Genomic DNA, 19,068 nt, shown 5'->3' with positions numbered 1-19,068 from the left:
GAGATGGCAGAGGGGCACTCATCAATTTTATAAAATGAAGACCACGAACCTGTCTCATTTGTCTAGCCGCACCCGGTCAAATGCACCGTTGCTGCCTGCTCCACCGTTCCGGAGCGGAAGCCGATGAGCCGGGCTCGACTGGGGGTAAGCACCCCTCGCCCTAACAGGCAAGTCTGCCAAGCTCAGCTAGGGTGCTCAGTCCCGTGCATGGCTCTCTCATCGAAGTCCATAAACGGGATCCCAAAGTCGAAATCCATGACCTCGCTATCAAGGAGGTTCACGGGGGCCCAGCAGTGCCGCCACTGCATCGTGACCATGGGGTCCGCGAACTCATCACCGTCATCAGCACCAGCGGCAGCGACGGGGCGGCCACCGGGATCCAGGGTCGCCCCAGGGTGCTCGCCGACGCCGCCGCCGCCGCCGCCGCCATTCATGGACAACAGCGTCGCGGCCAGGCGCTCGGAGCTCTTCTCGTGCCGCGCGGCGGACGACTTCTCCATCGCCCGCTGCAGCAGCTTGGCCGACTTGCCCGCCACGACACACTCGTCCGCCATGGTCTCAAGTACCTCGATGGCCATGTGCACCAGCCTCAGGAGCGGCTCGATCTCGGCCTCGGAAGCCTCCTGGTTGATGTAGACCAGGATGATAGACGTCGCGAAGATGGTATATGTTGTGTTGTAGAACCTGTGCGCCGTGAGGTGTTAGTCACAGATGGGGGGCACCACTTCATACGATGCTTGCGAGGGACTGACCATGTGCGGAAGAACTCCTGGTGGTGATATGTCTCGTGGATGATCTCGATGGTCTTCTTTGCCGAGTCCAGACATTTCTGGACGCATTCGTAGGATCCCGGTACTGAGGACCTCTCGGCGGGGGTAGATGTGAGGAGGATGGAGCCAAAGAGTAAGATCCGGAGGTTGAGATAACCTGCGTGTGGAAAGACGTCTCATCAGTCGTGTCCTAAGTGATAGCTCAGGTGAACTTTGAACAGTGCACTTACGCATATTCAACACCAGCTTCTGTCTCTTCATCCACATGGCTTCCTTGTGGCTGCCGATCTTCGATGACCGATCCGACTCCAGCCTGGGACGGATTGGATCCGGTAGGTGCGACAACCAATTATCAAACCGCTGGTCTAGATGCTGCGCCAGTTCCACCGTCCTCGCGGCCGAGTTCTGGGGTAGATAGATATCTATGCAGACCTGTCGGATAAGCCTCGAGAAATGCACCATGTGCTCTATGATGGCACAGTGGGGTGGATCCAAAAGCGTGGAGCCCGGGTCGAAGCCTGGGGTGAATTCGGTCAGGGGGAAAGCACGGTTATGATACTCTTCAGAGCCGAGCCCGCTTGGACGACCCATTGCGAAAGACAGCTCTCTGTGACAAGTCAGCCAATGACCCAACCCCTTCGGAGGATGAGACCCACTCTTCTAGGGAATATATGCCCCTGAACATGTATGTTAGCTCGAGATCGTCAGTCCTCGATGTGCAAGCACTCACCACCAGGTCCTGGCTTCTGCTCTGAGCTGAGCTGGACTTCTTTTGCAGTTCGGGCCTGGCTCGCGGTTTATGCCTACTGCTAGTGCCGTGCGTACAGCCATGCCGATGTAAAAGTAGGACCCTGACATATGTCAGCTTGACATACATGAAACAGGACACATATTTGACTAACAATGGGCATTCAGCTCATTCTGGCAGACCTTTGCCTAAACATATGGGTGCACAGATTAGCATTTGTGCTTGTCCCATCGACGAATTGAAGAGAGATGCTGTCCCGTCCCGACCAAGAGTGAGCGAGGGTTCGTACCATGAAGAAAAACGTCTGCACCATCTCCAAATCAGTAGCGAGCTCAAGCTCTTTGAACCTCGCCCTCGCCTCGTTGAAGAATCGCCTGCTCCACTTCTGGTTGCTGACCCCGCCAACAGGCTCGATATCCCTGTAGCCAACCAGCGCACCGATGGACAAGATACTGAAGTACAGCGGCACGAAGCTCGCGTGCTGCTTCATAGCGGCCTTGTCGCCGGACCAGAGGATCTCACACCGCTCGAGGAAGGACGTCTTGTCAATCATGGGATGGATATAATGCATGGTGGAGAAGAAATTGTGCAGAAACACACTGCACTGGCGGTAATAGGCGGGCTCCATGGCGGAGAGTTGCGCCTCGGACACGGTCAGGACGGTCGTCCCGCCGCCGGCGCCCTTGTCCGACGCGTCCAGCTGCGGCGGGGAGAAAGCCGGGTTGTGCAGATTCGAGAGTAGAGCAGCAGCGACGGCGTCCGACTCGGAGTGCTCAGCCGTGCCGCCGGCCTCGGACGACGCCGGCGACCGGTCGCCGCCCCGCTGGACCTGGGACAGCAGCGCGACCGACGACGAGCTGCCGTAGAACTCGACGTTGCGCGTGTGGCTGTTGATTGCTGTGACCTCCTGTCCGCCCCTCTGGCGGGGCCTGGCGGTCATGGGAGGAGTGGATGAGAAGGCCGTGCTTGTTCCGGGCGAGCCCGCCGGCGCGCCGGCGTTGTTAGCATACTGGTTATGGGCAGAGAAGCCTGATTTGACTGAGGAAGAGCTGTTTGCTGCCTGCGCCTCAAGCTGAGCGGACAACTGCTCCACTTGCTGCTCCAGGCCCCTGACATATCTGAGAGGGAACGGTCAGTACTTCCGACGCGCGTACAGCACTGCTGTTCAATGAGTAAGGCGACGTACTCGGGCGTGTATCGCCTCCTCGACGAGTCCTGTCCTTGGTAGACACATTCCACATTCCGATCTGGGGTTGTGTGTCAGCCTTCCCGCACTGCTGCAGTGCCATGTACGGTGTTGGGCTTACTTCTGCAGTAGGTGCAAGGGTACAGCTCATCGCACTTGTTCTTCTTCAGCCTGCAGAGGTTGCAGGCTCTCGCGGCCCTGGGACGGCGAACCTTGTGGCCCGAGTTTTGAGCGTGAGTCGTCGTCGAGCCGGTGGGCTCCATGGTGCTTCACCCAACGCCGTGGCCATAGGGGTATCAGGGTGGAAAAGTAAAAGTCGTCCAATTAAGCGTCGCTGTGAGACTTGAGAACGACGATTGACGTTGAATTGTCCTGGGCTGAGGCTCAAAAGGGGATGGAACGTGTGGACGGAGCCCGCCAATGCCGCTTCCCCGCAGGAACAGGGGGTCTGCTCCCAGTACCGCGAGCCTGGCAACGCTGTCCAGGGTGTGGAGAAGAGGTCTGGGGAGGGCTCACTTAGCGGCCAATGCCACCTAAGACTCATACATGTACCGCGTCAGTTTCCTCGTAACCTGTAAGATTAAGTAATGCGAATTATTTACACACCGGTGAAGTCGGAGCTTTGTGTGCGTCACACAATCTGACAATATATACCGTATTGTGTGATATAGACATGGAGAATGAGGCAGATGGTATGTATATGAAAATCCTGTAAATCTTCCTAATTCGAGCCGGATTTACTCCAAAAATACAAATATACTCTCTCATACTGAATCTTACGTACGGGACAGCTCCATAAATTACGCTCTTAAGACAGGGCCCCGGTCCCTGTCTGCATCTGGAATGTGCAATGTTGTCCCGCCGCCGTTGGAACTGGGTCAAACAATAACAACATCATCAGCAGGCCTTAGAGTTCCATATCATAGACTTCATTTTAGATTCACTGTCAGTTAAGGGACCTACTGCAAGACCGCAAGGAGATTTTACGACCCTAAATCGGAACGTGCGTTCCCACTTGCGTGCCTGTGTGGGGCCGTCCAATGTCATTGACCTCAGATGCACCGGCGGACCCTTGAAGTAGCTTTCGGATTTGCCGGACAACCTTGACTCCCGTGCAAGAGGGGCCGCGTTGCTCGGCTCCATTCGGTCCAGGGACTCATAAAGGTTGGGCAAACTCACACGGGTCCATGTTGTCATTGCTCAAGATGCCTCATCAAGCAAGTATTATCTATCGACCTCTTATCGGTGTTACATAGCCAGAACCAGGACAGGTACCATCCAAATATCCACATCCAATATGAGTATCCCAATCCAGACAACACCGCCCGACTCCAACGCGGCCTATATCATCGACCAGCTCGAGGGCGAACGCATCAGTATCCCTGGAAGCAAGGGTGTCTTTAGGATTCTCGCCTCATCAAAACAAACCAGCGGAGGAATTGCCGTCTTCACAAGTGGTGCCGTGCTATCAGATGCCCCAGGCTTTCACTGGCACGCGGAGGCCCACGATGTCTTCCTTGTTACCAAGGGATTCCTGAAGCTCTGGAACGGCGACAAGTGCAGGATCATGGGCCCAGGCGACTTCGCGTACATCCCTCCAGTGAGTCGAGACGAAGGCACAAGCATATTCGTGACACAGCTAACACGTGTATGAAAAGAAAATCATCCACAACCCCGAGCTGATAGGCCCACATACCGAGACCCTGGGTCTGATCGCCCCGGGCGACTGGGTGGACTTCTTCAGGTACGTGGGCGAGACGTACAACGGCATCATTGTGCCCGAATCCGACGACCGCGACATCAAGAGCTTGCTCATCCCCAAGGTGATGGCCGCCAAGGACCGCTTCGACGTCAACTTTGTGCGCGACTACGACCCGCCCGCGGTCGGCGAGTGGCTCGACTCCGAGAACATCCTCCCGGATCCTCTGACCCCGTACTTCCTCCGTGCCAACACCGGGCCGAGACAGATCCTCGGGGGCGTCTTGTCCAGGCCGTTCATCTTCGCTTCTCAGTGTAGCGGGAAATTCGCTATTTCTAGCATCGAGTCTTCGAACCAGTATGGCTCGTCTCCGTTCGCGCAGCAATGGCTGACCTTTAAAAATGTGCATCACTGTTTTACTGTCCAAGAGGGCATCCTGAAGGTCAAGCTCAAGGAGGAGAGCTCCGATAAGTGGAACAAGGTCAGGGAAGGACAGACGCTTTTGGTGCCCGCAGGGAAGGCATTCGTTCTTGACTTCGGAAGCCGGTTTGTGAGAGCTATCACATTCACGAATGGACCCGGACTGGAAGAGGTTGTCAAGTTGGCCGGCGCCGATTGCCCAGCCGTTGTCCTGCCAGATACGGCGGCTGCGTATGAGCGTAGTAAACTTCAAGACGTGTTAGGTCAAGTCGGCGTCGTTGTAGAGAATCTTTAGACGATGGGCAGAAATGCTACATTGAACACAAGAAAACAAAATTTACTCACGCAGCGGTCTTGTGAAGTTTGATCTAGGCTTTTTTATGATTGTTGTTGATTGGTTCCTCAGCGTTTGTACAATCTAATTCTGATCTTGATGAAATGGGGACATAATTCCAAAAAAGATCTCACTCTTCTAAGCTCATCCCAGGCGTACGCTGGATTATTTTCCAAAGTGAAAGTCACATGTGTCATCTTGATAATGGCAAACTTAGAGAACGAATCCTGAAAGTAATAAGGGAGTTTCTGGTTCAACATCAGGCAGCCAATAAGGGAGTTGCATGATTAATGTATTTATTAAAATTCAGGTCCTTTATACTAATATTTAAATATAAACATAATATACAATCAATCGAAATCAAGTATAATAACACAAACAAAAGATTACAACCTTACATTTTTTACAATTACGAACAAGAGTAAGATTTGTTCTTAAGGTTTAATTGATTGGGGGCTTGATAAAGTCTCTTGATTGCGGTGATTCGACGTCAACATAATACTTGAGATTACACAATCCTAGCTGAATCCACCCAGACCTCTCTCGTGACTTCGACGTCCCCGGACGACTTTCCACGGGTCTGGTGCACCTGGCTGTTCTCGACGCTCACCACATTTGTAGGGCGATTGATGAGCCGGACCTCGTCCAGCTCGACGTGTTCATATTCCCCACCGCCGCCGCCACCCCTCTTGCCCGAGGTCCACGGGTTTTGACGCACGCCGTTGAACGCGGCGTCCTGTTCGCGGTAGCGGCCCTCTCGGATGCCCGTGCTCGCCTCCACGCTTGGCCTGCGCTTACCGTCCCTGAGGAGCAGCCCAAGCTCAGGGAAGCTCACGCAGAGGATTCCTGTCGCTATCTCGGCTAGCCTGATGAAGCGGGTGCCGTGCGTTAGAAATTATACAACAATTCGTCTTGTGGATATATGTGTGCTTCGTTTCGCCCACATCAGAAGACGGCAGCATCTCATTGCACGAGGACGAATTCGGGACAGAGATGAAGGCCTATCGACTTACGCCCACATTATTATCTGAGGCTGGACCCAGGTCTTGTCTGGGTTCTTGTGGCCTCGCAGCCGCACAACGGAACCCACGAGGCTGAACGCAGGAGCGCTGACACATAGTCAGCTGGAAATCCTGGAGTCATGTAGGAAGTCTTTACTCGCAAAAGCCGAGGTCTAAGCCATAGAGAGATGCTCACCACATGCCAAACGTGAAAGCCAACACGACATAAGCCTTTTTCGTGACCTTCATGTTAAGGTTCCAGACCACCCGGAGCGGCATTATAACCATGATGAAATCGGTCAGTGCGTTGAAGACGCCGTCGACGTTGACCAGCATCAGTACTTCGATGCAGTGGCCAGGGATAAGCTGGTCCCAAGCCCGGGCCCGCGGAATGCACTCCCATATCTTGGCAATGACTGTGGCGACGTAGTAGAGCACGAGCAGGACGCTGAGCACGACGACGGCGACGTCGAACGGGCTTCGTGGGTGCCCCGAGAATACACGCCGGTACAGGCACAGGATTGCGAGCTTGGTTACGCAAATGGCAACGCCGTAGTGGATCCTGGCTACATACAACCACTTTCCGTCGTTCAAGTCTCATGTCAGTCTCTGCTTGCCCTCAAAGCTTCTGCTCTTCTATATCTCTTCAACACAGGGTCCAGGGGTGCGCAGCGAACGGGGAAGGCGCATGAGTACTGTCTACGTACGTAATATGCCTCTTTGACCTGGGCGTGGGTCAAGTCCCACTCGTGCTCTCCACCGTGGTGCACCATCGTGGCTGCTCCAGTGCCACAATAAGTGATTGCCCCAATCTGCGCCGTTAGTCAGGAGACGTCCTGCCTACTGCTAGGCAATTACTACAACTTGGCCAAGACCTACCCAAGCAATCAGAGAGAGCCCTATTCTGGTCGTTAGCTGGGTCTTTCTTGTATTCTTGCAAATGCTGATCATTCCGGGCTTCAACCCGCTTACAGTCTTCACAGATCCATTGTCGCTTGATCCAAATCCTGACATACATGCGTAGGAGGAAACATATAGTGGTGAGCGGTATAACGACGCCAATGGCGATAGTCATTGCTCCCTTCGACGTTGCTGGGTGGTCGAAGTTGGACATTGCGCCCGGAGGGGGCATCAGCTCAGGCGTCGGCGTGGCGTCGCTAGTTGTTGTCGCCATCTTTTAAGCTGTTGTTTAGCTTAGTGACATCGTTTCGGCGAAGGGCTTATTGGGTGGAGGGCATCCGGAGACTTCATGAGGTGCAGCTGGTAGTTCAGTCGGTAATTTACTTATCTTATTACATTTTATGAGGGAGTAAGTAAATTAATTTACCCTGGTTAAAGGCTGCAAACCTGGGTGCTTTCGACTATCACGCAGAAGTCCCATTGTATTGGGGTGGGTTTGTTCCGGACCAGGTCGGTGTTATAGTATAGGTAGGCGATGATTAATTACCATAAATAAGTACAGTCAGATCCCAGAATTCCGTCAAGTTCGGCTACCGAGAGTTTCTGTTGCTTGTCCACCAAGGCTGTAAGGAAGGACTGCTGCCGTGTATGGATGCAACGCGGCTCATGGGCCCGCCAAGACACACTGGCATGCTGGCTGAAGAATAGTCCGGAAGAGATCAACGCGGGGCGACCATCAGTTGCCAGAGACGGAGTGCATGAGATGTGACGCTGGCAGAAGGCTGCCCAAAGCATGAATGGAACGAAACCCGGACCCATGGGTAGACTCTCATTTACTCGGAGACGAGGTACGTGATAGGCGTCCGCTCCTCCAATATATGAATGAATGTCATCAGAGGGGGCTGAACGCTTCTTCATCTTCACCGGCCTACTGCATGCGCAGCTTAGACGTGTTCAAAATATGCAAGTCAGCAATATCGCAACTACCGACCCAAAATCCACCATGAAGGACCCAATCACGACGGCAACCAGCGCCGGGTGTCGCTTGTGGGGTATACCTAGGTAATGGCAAGGGATCGGCGTGACCTGCACCTCCAAGGCCAACTGCAGTCCTGATTTAGAGTAGCCTGCCCTCGCCAAATTTTCCTCACGGCGGAGAGGTTATTGTGTGTGCATGGCTCGGTCAGTCACAATGACAGCCCTGGTTACAAGAAGATCGACGAGGCAAACTTCTGAAAAGGTTCAGATTATGCCAACGTGCCCGGCCCCGACTTGGCCACCCTCATCACCCACAAATGCCACTATTCCGAATATCAAATTCCCACTATGACGGTATACAAACTCTCTTTCATTGGTCTTGAGGAATTATCAGAGTTGGCTTCATCTGGTAACACCTAAGCAGCGTTAATCAAAGCCTTTCAAACAGTCTTGTTATCCGCAAAAGCTATGTTTAAGTAAATCTTAACCCTCTTCTTCTTATTTATCTTAGTAATTTGAATTTCAATTTCTACAACCTGTTTTTATAAAATTACTACAAGCTTAACATCTTTTTAATGACAGTCTTTGAATAGAACTTTTTTAAATAATAATTGTTATATAAAGCTTCAATATTTCTTTAAAAAACACAACAATTCACTAGACCTCTTATGTCTTAAAATTTTGTGAATATTATAGAATTAAATCTTACTAAGAATAAACTATAGTATATGAAACGTAATGAAGTATTCTTTTGAATTCCTTAAGGCGCTCCGCATCGAGACGAAGACGAGATTACCCGCCTAAGAATCCCCAAGAATTGCCTCGCTGGCCTTCTCCGACAGCAAATACGTCGGCAGCTGGATAAAGAAGCCCGGGATGACGGGGAACGCCGACGCGTCCACGACCCGCAGGCCTTGCACGCCCCTGACGCGAAACCGGGAGTCGAGCACCGCCCCGATTGATGCCGTGCAGCACGCATGATGCCCAAACGAGTTGGCCTCGATGTACTCCTTGACCGCGCCCTCGTCGCTGGCGTTGCGCCTCCCGGGCTTCGTCTCCTCGAACGAGCCATCGAGCGGGATGAGGCTGTCCATGGCGCGCCTCGCGAACGACACGCCCTCGTACGACGCCTGCAGGTCCTTGTCCCGCGCGGCCGGGGCGCCCCCGAACGTGTTGAAGGCGATGACAGGGGTGTCGCGCGGGTCCGCAGATCGCAGGCGCACCGTCCCCGCCTCGTTGGGCGTGCTCGCCCGCAGGCTTAGCCACACCCAGTGCCTGTGGTCCGTGTGCAGCGCCAGCTCGGACCAGCCGGGGAAGAAGCCCGGGAAGTTGGCTGGCCCGCCGTAGACGAGGACATCCGGGTCGTCGGCATTGGGCGCCGCGCTGGTCCGGATGACCGCGCCGACCGCGAGCCCGTTGGTCGCGTAAGTGCCCTTGGCCGCCTGCCCGAGCCCGGACTGCCACCTCTCCAGGCATGGGTCCGGGACCTCCGGGTAGCCGTACAGGAAGGTGCAGCCGCTGGTGAGGCTGAAGTTGGTCTGCGTCTCGCTGATGACGGGTACCTCGATGTGGTCGCGGAGGTTGGACCCAACGGCGGGGAGGTCGACGAGCGGCTCGATCCCGTGGGCTGATAGCTCGTCGGCGGGGCCGATGCCGCTGAGCATGAGGATCTGAGGGGTGTTGAACACCCCCGCCGCGACGATGACCTCCTTGGACGCCCTGAGGACACCCTCGGCCTCGACGACGGCGCTGTCTGAGCGGGTGTCTGCGCGGTACAGGGCGTTCCCCTCGAGGTACTCGACACCTGTGGCCTTTGGACCGTCAGGAGAGGATGAGCTCGTGTCGAATTGGATCTTGGTCACGAGCGTGTGGAGCTTGATGTCAAGGTGATAGAGCCTGTTCCCGTCAGCGTCGGCCGCGGTGGCCACCTGCAAGATGCGGTCCCGCGCTCCACCGCGTGTCGAATTGCCCATCGACAGCGGCATCTGGTACGGGCCCGTGCTGATGGTCTTTCCCGGCGCATTGATATCCTTACTCAGAATCTTGGCCAGCCCTGCGACGGTTTGATAGACGATGCCGATGAGGCTCATGCCCGATGCCGACGCGGCCGAGGCGATGATGCTGATTATTTTCAGGTCCTGCACTGCCGTGACAAGCGACGTGAGCTGCGTCCAGAACCAGCCATGGAACCCGTGGCCGACGACAGAGTTGGGGAGGTAGTCACAGTGCTCAATCTCCTCGAGATACCGCTGGAAGGTGCTGCCGTTCCACGACGTGTCCCCCGTCCTCTCCGCCACCGCATCCCAGTCGCTGTCGAAGGCCCGGATGGCCACCAGCGCGTTGTGCCGGCTGCAGCCGCCGAGCGTGCCGGCCCGGGGGTATAGGGTGCCGATCGGCACGGCGTCTGCGGGCGGGTAGAGCCCGGTGTAGATGGTGCCGTTGGGCAGGCGGTACGACGTGATCTCGTTTCTGGCCTCGACCGCCGGGTCCGAGCTGCGTGTGACAAAATAGTTCCATTGCGTCGTGGGGTGGTCGTCGGTGGCGCGTGGGAACAGCACGGGGATCTGCTCAATGAGGTCGTCGCCCGAGTCGCCACCGGCGTCGACGAGCAGCACCTTGTGGCCCGCCTCGGCCAGGTTCGCCGCCAGGGGTCCGCCGCCCGGGCCAGAACCCACGACTATGTAGTCGTAGGCCGTGTCGTTAGTCACCTGCCGCTTTGGCAGGATCGGGTTGTGTCTGCGCACATGCGAGCTGGTCGATGCCAGGGCCGAGTTGATGAACACGGCCGCGGCCAGGGTGGCCACAGAGAGGATGCCTTTTGCATACATGGCTGAGTCCCAGCTACTATAGCACCATTTTGGTAGAGACAGACAGCCCTACACCTCAGCTCAGCTCCGGAGGAGACTCAGCAGCCGCTGCTGTGACATGCTCTAGTTATATCTGCACGAGTGGCCAAATTGTAACGACATTACTTTCCCACAATGAAACTCTACTTTATGGCCATCCCATACTGTACACTAACAGCGTAGAGGCTGCTGTCATCGTGAACACGTGTGGACGGGAGTGGAGCTTCCCGCTCGCCGTTGCATTGCGATCGTCTATTCAGAGGCTAAAGACGGTCGCTAAAGGTGGCACAGCTCCAAATGGTTCCTCGCGCCAATCGAGCCAAGTTCAGCCCCTCAGGGCTGGAATAGGCAAGACATTCGTCACTCAACACCCCGATATACAAGAAACCGCCAATCCACTGGACTTTACAGTCACACTATGTACTCAAGCTGTGAGTAACCAATACGGCCCTGCATCATGCCTCCATTATGCAGTGTGATAGCCAATCACTGTAATCTTTGGTCATGAGATGAACACCCTCCCCGCCGAACATGGCCACCATGTAAGAGTCGATCTTCGTGAGCCAAGATCAGGAGCTAGAGGCACAGCATGGCTTGCCATCGTCTATCATGGTGTGATGTACTCTATTTGCCGACCCAAATGTAAGATCCCAGTATGGTGTACAGATTATTATAGAATTGTGCGCAGCGAGAAGTACGTTTCTTAAAATGGGGCCATATCGTGACTGGATGGCCAGTACGTCAAATAAATGGCTCTTGCCTGACGGCGTCCTCTACCTCTTTGAACGCATCGTAACCATACAACCACGGCTGAACTTCCGGGCATGTCCATCTGCTTGGAAATGGGCCTGTAAGGTCTTTCCCAAGAAGAGAAAGAAACAAGGCATCACGAGCTTCTTGCTCGGGGCCGTCTAGCATGTGAAAGTCGTGTCGCTTCGGAAAGACATTAGTGAAAATGTCCAAGAGATTAATGATAATTTCGGCATCTTGTTGGAGCGACTCACCTGTTTGAAGGTTTCCCTGACAATAGCCTCTCCTCTTGCCTTTCTCAGCTTCTCATAAAGTCTAAGTGCTTGGGGCACCTGGGCTTTGGTCTTCACGTGCCCTAAAAGTTGTCCTAACACAGCTCCATCCTCGACAGCGGAGTTTGCCCCTTGCGCAAGATATGGAAGCATTGGGTGGCATGAATCACCCCTGAACATATGAGTTAGTTTGGTACCCCAAACTTTCACAATGTCCATACTTACACAAAAACAAAATTTGATTTCTCGTTGACCCAAGATGGCAACTCTTCCCCTGTATCGCAGCAATGCGTCAGCCGACTGGCAACTTCTCTGTGGCATTTCCAAATGGCAAAGGGATAGGAGGGGTACATACTGTGCATCAATCTCCATTTATGTACGAAGTTGACCCTTTCGAGGAAACGTCCCAAGATCGGGTCCCAGTCGGCAAAATAAGCCCTCATTTCTTCCAAGCTACCCGGCTGGCGACTTACGCCCTCCGGCAGGTCGTCAGGAGCAAGCAACACAAGGTTGTACATCTTGCCCCCTCGCATCGAATACCCCACAACGTGCGTTCCGGGGCCAATCCAGAAATGCACAGTCGGTTTGCTCACCCAGGCGCTCAGCTCGGGGTCGTCCGCCACCTGGTCCAGGTCGAGCACCACCCGGTACGCCAGGTCGCCTGTCGGCAGCGGCGGAACTTGCTTCCCCAGAAAGCATGTCTGGCATTTAGACCAGAGGCCATCTGCCGCCACGATGATGTCGGCCTTCGCCTTCTCGCCGGACTCGGTTGTGATCTCCGTCTGGTCGAAATCTATGTTGTCTACTCTCTCTCCGAGGTGGAACTTGATGCCCAGATCCTTTGCTCTATCGTACAAAGAAAGCTGCAAGTCGACGCGATGCATATCGAGGAAGGGCGCTTGGTATTTTCTACGAATGTTCTTGTGGAAGTTGTCCTCATGTGCGAGAACCTTGCCGGTATACCGGTGCACGGTCAAGGCGGTGGGCTCCGCGGCCTCTCTCCACAGGCGATCTGACAGGCCCCATCGCTGGAGAATGCGAGTGGAGTTGGGAGTTACTTGCAACCCGGCGCCGATCTAATTACGTTGTGAGTTGACAATGACCCGGCTGTGGAAGACAAGAGCAGATATGTGGGCTATGGTTTCCCCTACCTCAAGGAGTTCTTGTGCTGATTCGAACACTGTCACGTTGTGACCGGAGAGGGCTGTTGATATCGCAGTCGCGAGCCCACTGATACCTGCGCCCACTACGATTACATCCAGCTTGATTGATGACTTCTGCTGAGCTGCGGTACCATTGACGGTATGTGGTGTACCCGAGGCTGCTGTTGCGGGGCTGCTGTTTACCGTCATCTTGTCCGAGGAATCTCAATATTTTGATAGAGCACGAAAGGTAGAGATGATTCTCAGATCGTTTGATAACCTAAAGCCGCGATGCTTGAATCTTTACGTTAGATGCCCCTTTTCAATAACAACGAGGTCATCAATTTGTTGTGAGTCTCGGCTATCCCAGATTGGTACCACTGTATCGAACTCCTGAGATGCCGAGCACACGCGGCTAATGTTAGTGTTAAGAGCGGCAATTCCGGTTCCGAGGTTTGGCTTCAGCCGGATTACCCGGCGTCCACATTCCGCGGAGGGGAGCTTACCGGTGTTCAGTTTTGGCACCCTATGATGTCGGGTTCAATTGACGTCTTTTATGCGGTCTGACGGACGCGTCAAGCAAACGATGCGGAATTAAGACTTCGAGAAGAATAAACTTTAAAACTTTCGCAAATGGGTAAAAATTCTTCCTGGACACAGTGCCATTCAAGCTAGGGGGGAAGGCATGCGCATTGGATCATGCAGTAGATGTAACCATCCCTGGACACTATGCAACGGAAATCATCTGAACAACAAGATAGCTTCTTTTTCTAGAGTATCCCTAAGCAAGCAAGCGACATCAATTTTGGAAATGGACAAGATAAAAAGACATCATAGCGGGATTGCCCTGAGAAGCAAAAAGTAACTTTGGCGCAGATGTGGAACTTTAAACACGGGGAGCGCAGAAGTGCAGGCACAAAAAGATCAATCTGGACAGATCAAGAAGGAATGTTCGGAGGTTATGAAGATGGACTGATCAATTTTTTTTCTTCGGTTGCTTCGACCTGAAACCTGAATTATTTTGGTGTTAAGCACTACACATTGCATAGCTGTCTTTATCGCTGTTCATGTGCCACTCCGTCATCTTTTCAAGGAGAATTGGGTCAATATCGCGGTTGGCCTTCATGAAAATGAGCTCGTACGGATGCAAATTACTCCCGTAGTACTTGCCATCATACAAAGCATCATCGAGTTGGCCTGCTCGACAGTAAGTCCCGGGATCACGAGCACCAGCGTATGCCGTCATCAAAACATCCACCTCGAAGCCCTGGGCTTCAATGAGCCGTGTAGATCCAACCTCACTGTGCACCGCCTGGTCCATGGTTTCGGGACAGAAACTCAAGCCCACGGGGTCCTCCTCTGTCCCCCAAAAATCCGCCATACCGACCGTTCGAGAGAGGTCCGGGTTAAGGAGCAGGCCCATCCCAACATCATCGGTAGCCCAGAGCATCGACTGGACATGTGGCGACGGTTGGCAGTTGAGAGTTGTGCCGACCAGCTTGATCTTCTCCGTGAGTCTGTCTAGAAACAGGTCTGTCCAGCATAGGGAGGCGTACACCGGCAGAAAAGGGCCACGAATACTTGCGTTCATAGTGATGAAGCGCCTGTAGTTCTTCCAAAGATCGTCTTCCCTCAGCACTTCTCCCATTGCACCTAGATCGAAACAGTGATTTTCCCTCTCTACCACTCTGATATTATCACGATCAGGAACCAGTTCTTTGGCCGTTGTGTTGCCGTTGAAGATGAAAACGAAGTCTGTCTCGTTGTGCAAGCCCTTCTTGAGAAAGAACTCCAAGTTCAGGCGGGCTATTCTTGATTCAGAATAAGTGAATAGAACAAGTGACCTTTCTTTTGATGGCGCGATTGCATCGACAACTTCGTGGCTTTCCTCTAATGGAACAGTGTCCATCGACTGAAGAGTTGTAAGTTTTAACTCCTCGGCAAATCAGTGGGACATTCGGCATCGCCTTACCATTCTCAAAATATACTCCAACCATATGAAAACAGTCGAGACTGTGAGAAAAGCGCCAACGATCAAGTATCTCCACTGCAGGAAAACGGGCAAAGAGTACATGATTTACTGAGACTCGTGAAGCTGAGATATGTAGAAGGAAAGATTTTGGGTGCACAACTTGAGATCCAAACAAGAATATTTGCTGGCTGTTGGTAGCCATTTTGTGTAAACTTTCAATCTCCTCCATTACCAACGCGTAGATACATACGTAGATAACGACAATGACGCGAAACGCCGCTATAGGCATCTAACTCTATTTCGTAGATTTCAAGTGGGACCTCAACTTATGCCGCTGAAACTCGGACCATCTGCGGGCATGTTGTATTCGCTGAAACAACGCACGTGGGTTGCGAACTAGTCAGGTTCTTTCTCTTCGCGGTCAGCCTCGTGCTGATCATTACGGGAACTTTTAATAGCACATCCTTACAATATACCTTATCAACAGCTTTTATGAGTGATAGGCGCCAAATTCGATGAGCCAGTGTTCAATGACTAATGAGCGATAAAAGGAAATGGCGCACAGGGCCAGCGATGGAGATGCCATTCAATGTAGCCAGTCGATGTCGCTGTGACTGGCAAACCTCCATCTTATTTGTCCTAGATATACTCGATCATGATTCGTGAATGACAGTCTCTAGTAGAGCAATCATATTTCCCCATTCTCATCTCCACTAAGTCGCTGAACACCCGGCGGACTTACCTGTACTATAATGTACTGCTTAAGTTCCAGACATGAGTGATCCATCGTGTCCCCCCACCCGGGTGTCCGTACTCATGGTCGACGTTGGCTCATTTCGTCCAAGAAAAACACTTTTTCGCTGTCAGTTGTACTCTTTGCTTTCTAGTTCACTTTTCTCCTCGCAAACCTTTGAATCTGCATCCATCAATTCTCTGCGACGGTGTACAACAATCATGCCAGCACCAATGCAAAGCTCAAAGAGGAACTTCGACGGCCTCGACGGCCCAGTCTATCCGAGAACGCCTCCCACCCTCCCCTACCGCCACTATATCTTCCAGATTATCTTACGTGTTTTTACACGTGGGGTGTTGAATACATCCACTGCATCTGTCGTCGTAAGGAGTAGGAAGAGAGTATCGAAGAATACGCACGGTGGTCTTCAGCTACGAATGGATAGGACGACGAGACAAGATTCTATGTGGCATCACAATTCTCATCGAAGAAGACCTGCAATCACGTAATCAAAATACCGGTGGCAGTCGCAGCCGAAGTCGCCCAGATGTGGGGCCATGATCCGCGCAGCATTGTGCAAAAATTAGTCGCGTTGGCGGCGGGAATACGCGACAATGGAAGCAAGTGCTTCTTTTCATATAAAAGCAACCTTCAATACGTAAAAGCTTACAAGCCTGAGAGATGAATGTGCCCAAAATGAGCATGGTTGCTATCCAGGCCTCTTGCATGTTCGCGTTGAGAACGCGTCGTAGAACTTTGTGCGAGTTCACTGTGTGTATGGTTGTAGAATGGCACACATTTCACTACCGCATTCAATGGACCGATGAGATGGTATCATGACCTAGGTTGAGGAAAGCCAAGAAGTTCGGTACGGAGTGCGGGTCTCGGCAAAATGTACGACCTTTTACCGGACAGGTAAACTTGGCGATGTTGTATCACCACAAAGCATGAGAACTGCCTTCTTCGAGAATGACCTGGCATCGGCGTTCGCGGGAACCTCTTCCAACTGAGAATGCCATTGAATATGTAGCAAGCCTTTCAATTGGCTCATCTGTTGTGCTATACTGTATCATGCATGCTCTCTTTGTTTTTAGACACTGTAGACGGGTACATGCGGTATTAAAAACAGGGCACAAAAACGCTTACTCATCCCCGGCTAATGCGGGTCGTCGACCACGTTCTCCATATTTGAATGCTTGATGAGGCTTCACGATGTCTCCCGCATGCAAATCACCGAGCCACTACTTACCCCTGCTTGAGAAGGGAAGTGCTACAAAATCTTGCAGTCTGTTGCATTGCAATGAGTAGGACCATCGGAGCTTGTGATGGGTTGCTCAGGCACATGTGCACTGGCGAGGAAGTGCGTTGAGGCTTTTCTTGGCTTGAACTATCTGCGGAGGTTAATGTGTGCTAGTCCACTCTTTCGGCACTATGCAACGTCGAGTGAGTCCGATGCCGCATGTTGACAAAGCATGATGACTTCATGGAAATGTATAAAAAGACTTCCCCCTCCTTTCGTCCACTGAATTTGTGACTCCTCCTTCTTCGAAATCCATTCTCGAGTTCTTATTCCCCCAACCACTTTCGTCAAAGAAACTATAGAGAGTACGCTGTTCCTCTTGAGGCAGCATGATATCTCTCGCTATGGAATCATCCAGATCAAGGTAACTAGGTGAAAAGTACACAGCCGGGTGTTCGGCTCTTCCTGCTGAGATACCTGCTTTATTGGTCATGATCGTGAGTTTGGCACTATGCCGAGCGCACGATCAAGAGAATTCAGCGTCTGGTTCAAAGCGGAAGAGTCGATCTGAGAAACACCGGAGAACTTGAACTGGGTAATGCCAGCGAAAGAACATGTGGACCTTCGATCTTCCCCGAGACCCTCCGGTATAGATCAGACTGACGATCCTAGCATTCCGTCCAACCCGGACCACCTACACCATGTCGACTGACAAGATCACCTTCCTCACTAACTGGTAGGACAATCTCATAAAGGCATCAGTTGCAGCTCATGGGTAACATGATCGCATTCTAGGCACGCCACGCCCTACCATGCGCCATTGTATCTCGCTCAAGCCAAGGGCTACTTCAAGGAAGAGGGTGTCAAAGTTGCTCTGCTGGAGCCCAATGATCCGAGTGTTAGTGCATATGTTGCACTAGGTGTTTGCTCACTTTGCATTCAACTTACTCTCGCTTTAGGACGTGACCGAGATCATCGGGTCTGGCAAGGTAGACCTCGGCTACAAGGCTATGATCCACACGCTTGCTGTAAGTTTAAGCCCCATGCTACACTGCCATGACACAGCATTGCTAACAAGATGCTGCGTAGGCCAAAGCCCGCGACTTCCCTGTCACATCCATTGGCAGCCTTCTCGACGAGCCGTTTACAGGCGTGGTCTACCTCAAGTCGTCTGGTATCAACGCCGACTTCCAAACACTCAAGGGCAAGCGCATTGGATATGTCGGCGAGTTCGGCAAGATCCAGATCGACGAGCTGACTTCTCACTATGGCATGTCTCCCGCCGACTACACCGCGGTCCGCTGCGGGATGAACGTGTCCAAGGCCATCATCAAGGGCGAGATCGACGCCGGCATCGGCCTTGAGAACGTGCAGATGGTCGAGCTCGAGGAATGGCTCGCTGCTCAGGGCAGACCCAAGAGCGATGTGCAGATGTTGCGCATCGACCAGCTCGCTGAGCTGGGGTGCTGCTGCTTCTGCACTATCCTGTACATCGGGAACGACAAGTTCGTGACTGAGAACCCGGACAAGGTTCGAGCGTTCTTGCGCGCCGTCAAGAAAGCCACAGACTTTGTGCTTGAGCAGCCTGAGCAGGCCTGGCTGGAGTATGTCGACTTCAAGCCTGTGATGGGGACCGACCTCAACCGCAAAATCTTCGAGCGAAGCTTCGCCTACTTCTCCAAGGACCTCAAGAACGTTCAGCGCGACTGGCAGAAGGTGACCAAGTACGGGAAGCGTCTTGGGGTGCTGAGCTCCGACTTCCAGCCGAACTACACCAATGAGTTCCTTGAGTGGACTCTGGATGAGGAATCGCAGGACCCTATGGGCGACCAGAAGCGAATGGCGGAGCTGCAGAGTAATGTTGCGGACAAGGGTGGATTCCGCCGCCTGCAGATTGAGGAGATCCAGGTCTGAGCTGTGAAGGACAAGACGGCCTTGCAATCACTCGTTTTGTGCACAAGAGATATAGAGCACCTTCTCTATTTGGCCAGATTCTCAGTCTATACGTGCCATTCTTTCATTTACAGACTAGCACAATAAAACCCAAGTCGAAATGCACGACATCAACGTATATGAA

General features: G+C 52.9%; 7 protein-coding genes across 7 annotated transcripts; 2 read left to right on the top strand and 5 right to left on the bottom strand.

The window, feature by feature from the left end:
* Nucleotides 1–182: 182 nt before the first annotated feature.
* J7T55_005912 (uncharacterized protein) lies at nt 183–2,967 on the bottom strand (the record flags this gene model as incomplete). The annotated part of the gene is made up of 9 exons (XM_053138532.1): nt 183–684; nt 753–927; nt 1,001–1,377; nt 1,427–1,447; nt 1,501–1,621; nt 1,673–1,706; nt 1,808–2,636; nt 2,705–2,765; nt 2,826–2,967. 9 exons carry the CDS (start codon nt 2,965–2,967, stop codon nt 183–185), a joined length of 2,262 nt encoding a protein of 753 aa, XP_053000682.1.
* Nucleotides 2,968–4,001: 1,034 nt separating this feature from the next.
* On the top strand, nt 4,002–5,118 carry J7T55_005911 (cupin domain-containing protein; the record flags this gene model as incomplete). Its single annotated transcript, XM_053138520.1, has 2 exons — nt 4,002–4,304; nt 4,363–5,118. 2 exons carry the CDS (start codon nt 4,002–4,004, stop codon nt 5,116–5,118), a joined length of 1,059 nt encoding a protein of 352 aa, XP_053000681.1.
* A 547-nt stretch (nt 5,119–5,665) lies between these two features.
* J7T55_005910 (uncharacterized protein) lies at nt 5,666–7,332 on the bottom strand (the record flags this gene model as incomplete). Its single annotated transcript, XM_053138509.1, has 6 exons — nt 5,666–6,023; nt 6,171–6,266; nt 6,355–6,737; nt 6,866–6,970; nt 7,038–7,057; nt 7,131–7,332. 6 exons carry the CDS (start codon nt 7,330–7,332, stop codon nt 5,666–5,668), a joined length of 1,164 nt encoding a protein of 387 aa, XP_053000680.1.
* A 1,504-nt stretch (nt 7,333–8,836) lies between these two features.
* J7T55_005909 (choline dehydrogenase) lies at nt 8,837–10,864 on the bottom strand (the record flags this gene model as incomplete). Its single annotated transcript, XM_053138498.1, has 1 exon — nt 8,837–10,864. The coding sequence occupies one exon, from the start codon at nt 10,862–10,864 to the stop codon at nt 8,837–8,839; it is 2,028 nt and encodes a 675-aa protein (XP_053000679.1).
* Nucleotides 10,865–11,623: 759 nt separating this feature from the next.
* J7T55_005908 (FAD binding domain-containing protein) lies at nt 11,624–13,256 on the bottom strand (the record flags this gene model as incomplete). The annotated part of the gene is made up of 5 exons (XM_053138487.1): nt 11,624–11,815; nt 11,887–12,076; nt 12,130–12,178; nt 12,260–12,980; nt 13,056–13,256. The coding sequence occupies 5 exons, from the start codon at nt 13,254–13,256 to the stop codon at nt 11,624–11,626; spliced, it is 1,353 nt and encodes a 450-aa protein (XP_053000678.1).
* An 817-nt stretch (nt 13,257–14,073) lies between these two features.
* Nucleotides 14,074–14,955, bottom strand: J7T55_005907 (uncharacterized protein; the record flags this gene model as incomplete). Its single annotated transcript, XM_053138476.1, has 1 exon — nt 14,074–14,955. One exon carries the CDS (start codon nt 14,953–14,955, stop codon nt 14,074–14,076), a length of 882 nt encoding a protein of 293 aa, XP_053000677.1.
* A 2,737-nt stretch (nt 14,956–17,692) lies between these two features.
* J7T55_005906 (pyrimidine precursor biosynthesis enzyme thi12) lies at nt 17,693–18,905 on the top strand (the record flags this gene model as incomplete). Its single annotated transcript, XM_053138465.1, has 4 exons — nt 17,693–17,727; nt 17,787–17,889; nt 17,951–18,019; nt 18,081–18,905. The coding sequence occupies 4 exons, from the start codon at nt 17,693–17,695 to the stop codon at nt 18,903–18,905; spliced, it is 1,032 nt and encodes a 343-aa protein (XP_053000676.1).
* Between the last annotated feature and the right edge of the window lie 163 nt (nt 18,906–19,068).

Source organism: Diaporthe amygdali, assembly GCF_026229845.1.
Source record: "Diaporthe amygdali strain CAA958 chromosome Unknown NODE_1_length_4327563_cov_65_473760, whole genome shotgun sequence".
NCBI classification, from domain to species: Eukaryota; Fungi; Ascomycota; class Sordariomycetes; order Diaporthales; family Diaporthaceae; genus Diaporthe; species Diaporthe amygdali.
Note: the sequence above shows the minus strand (reverse complement) of the source record. Positions and strands in the feature narration are given on the sequence as shown.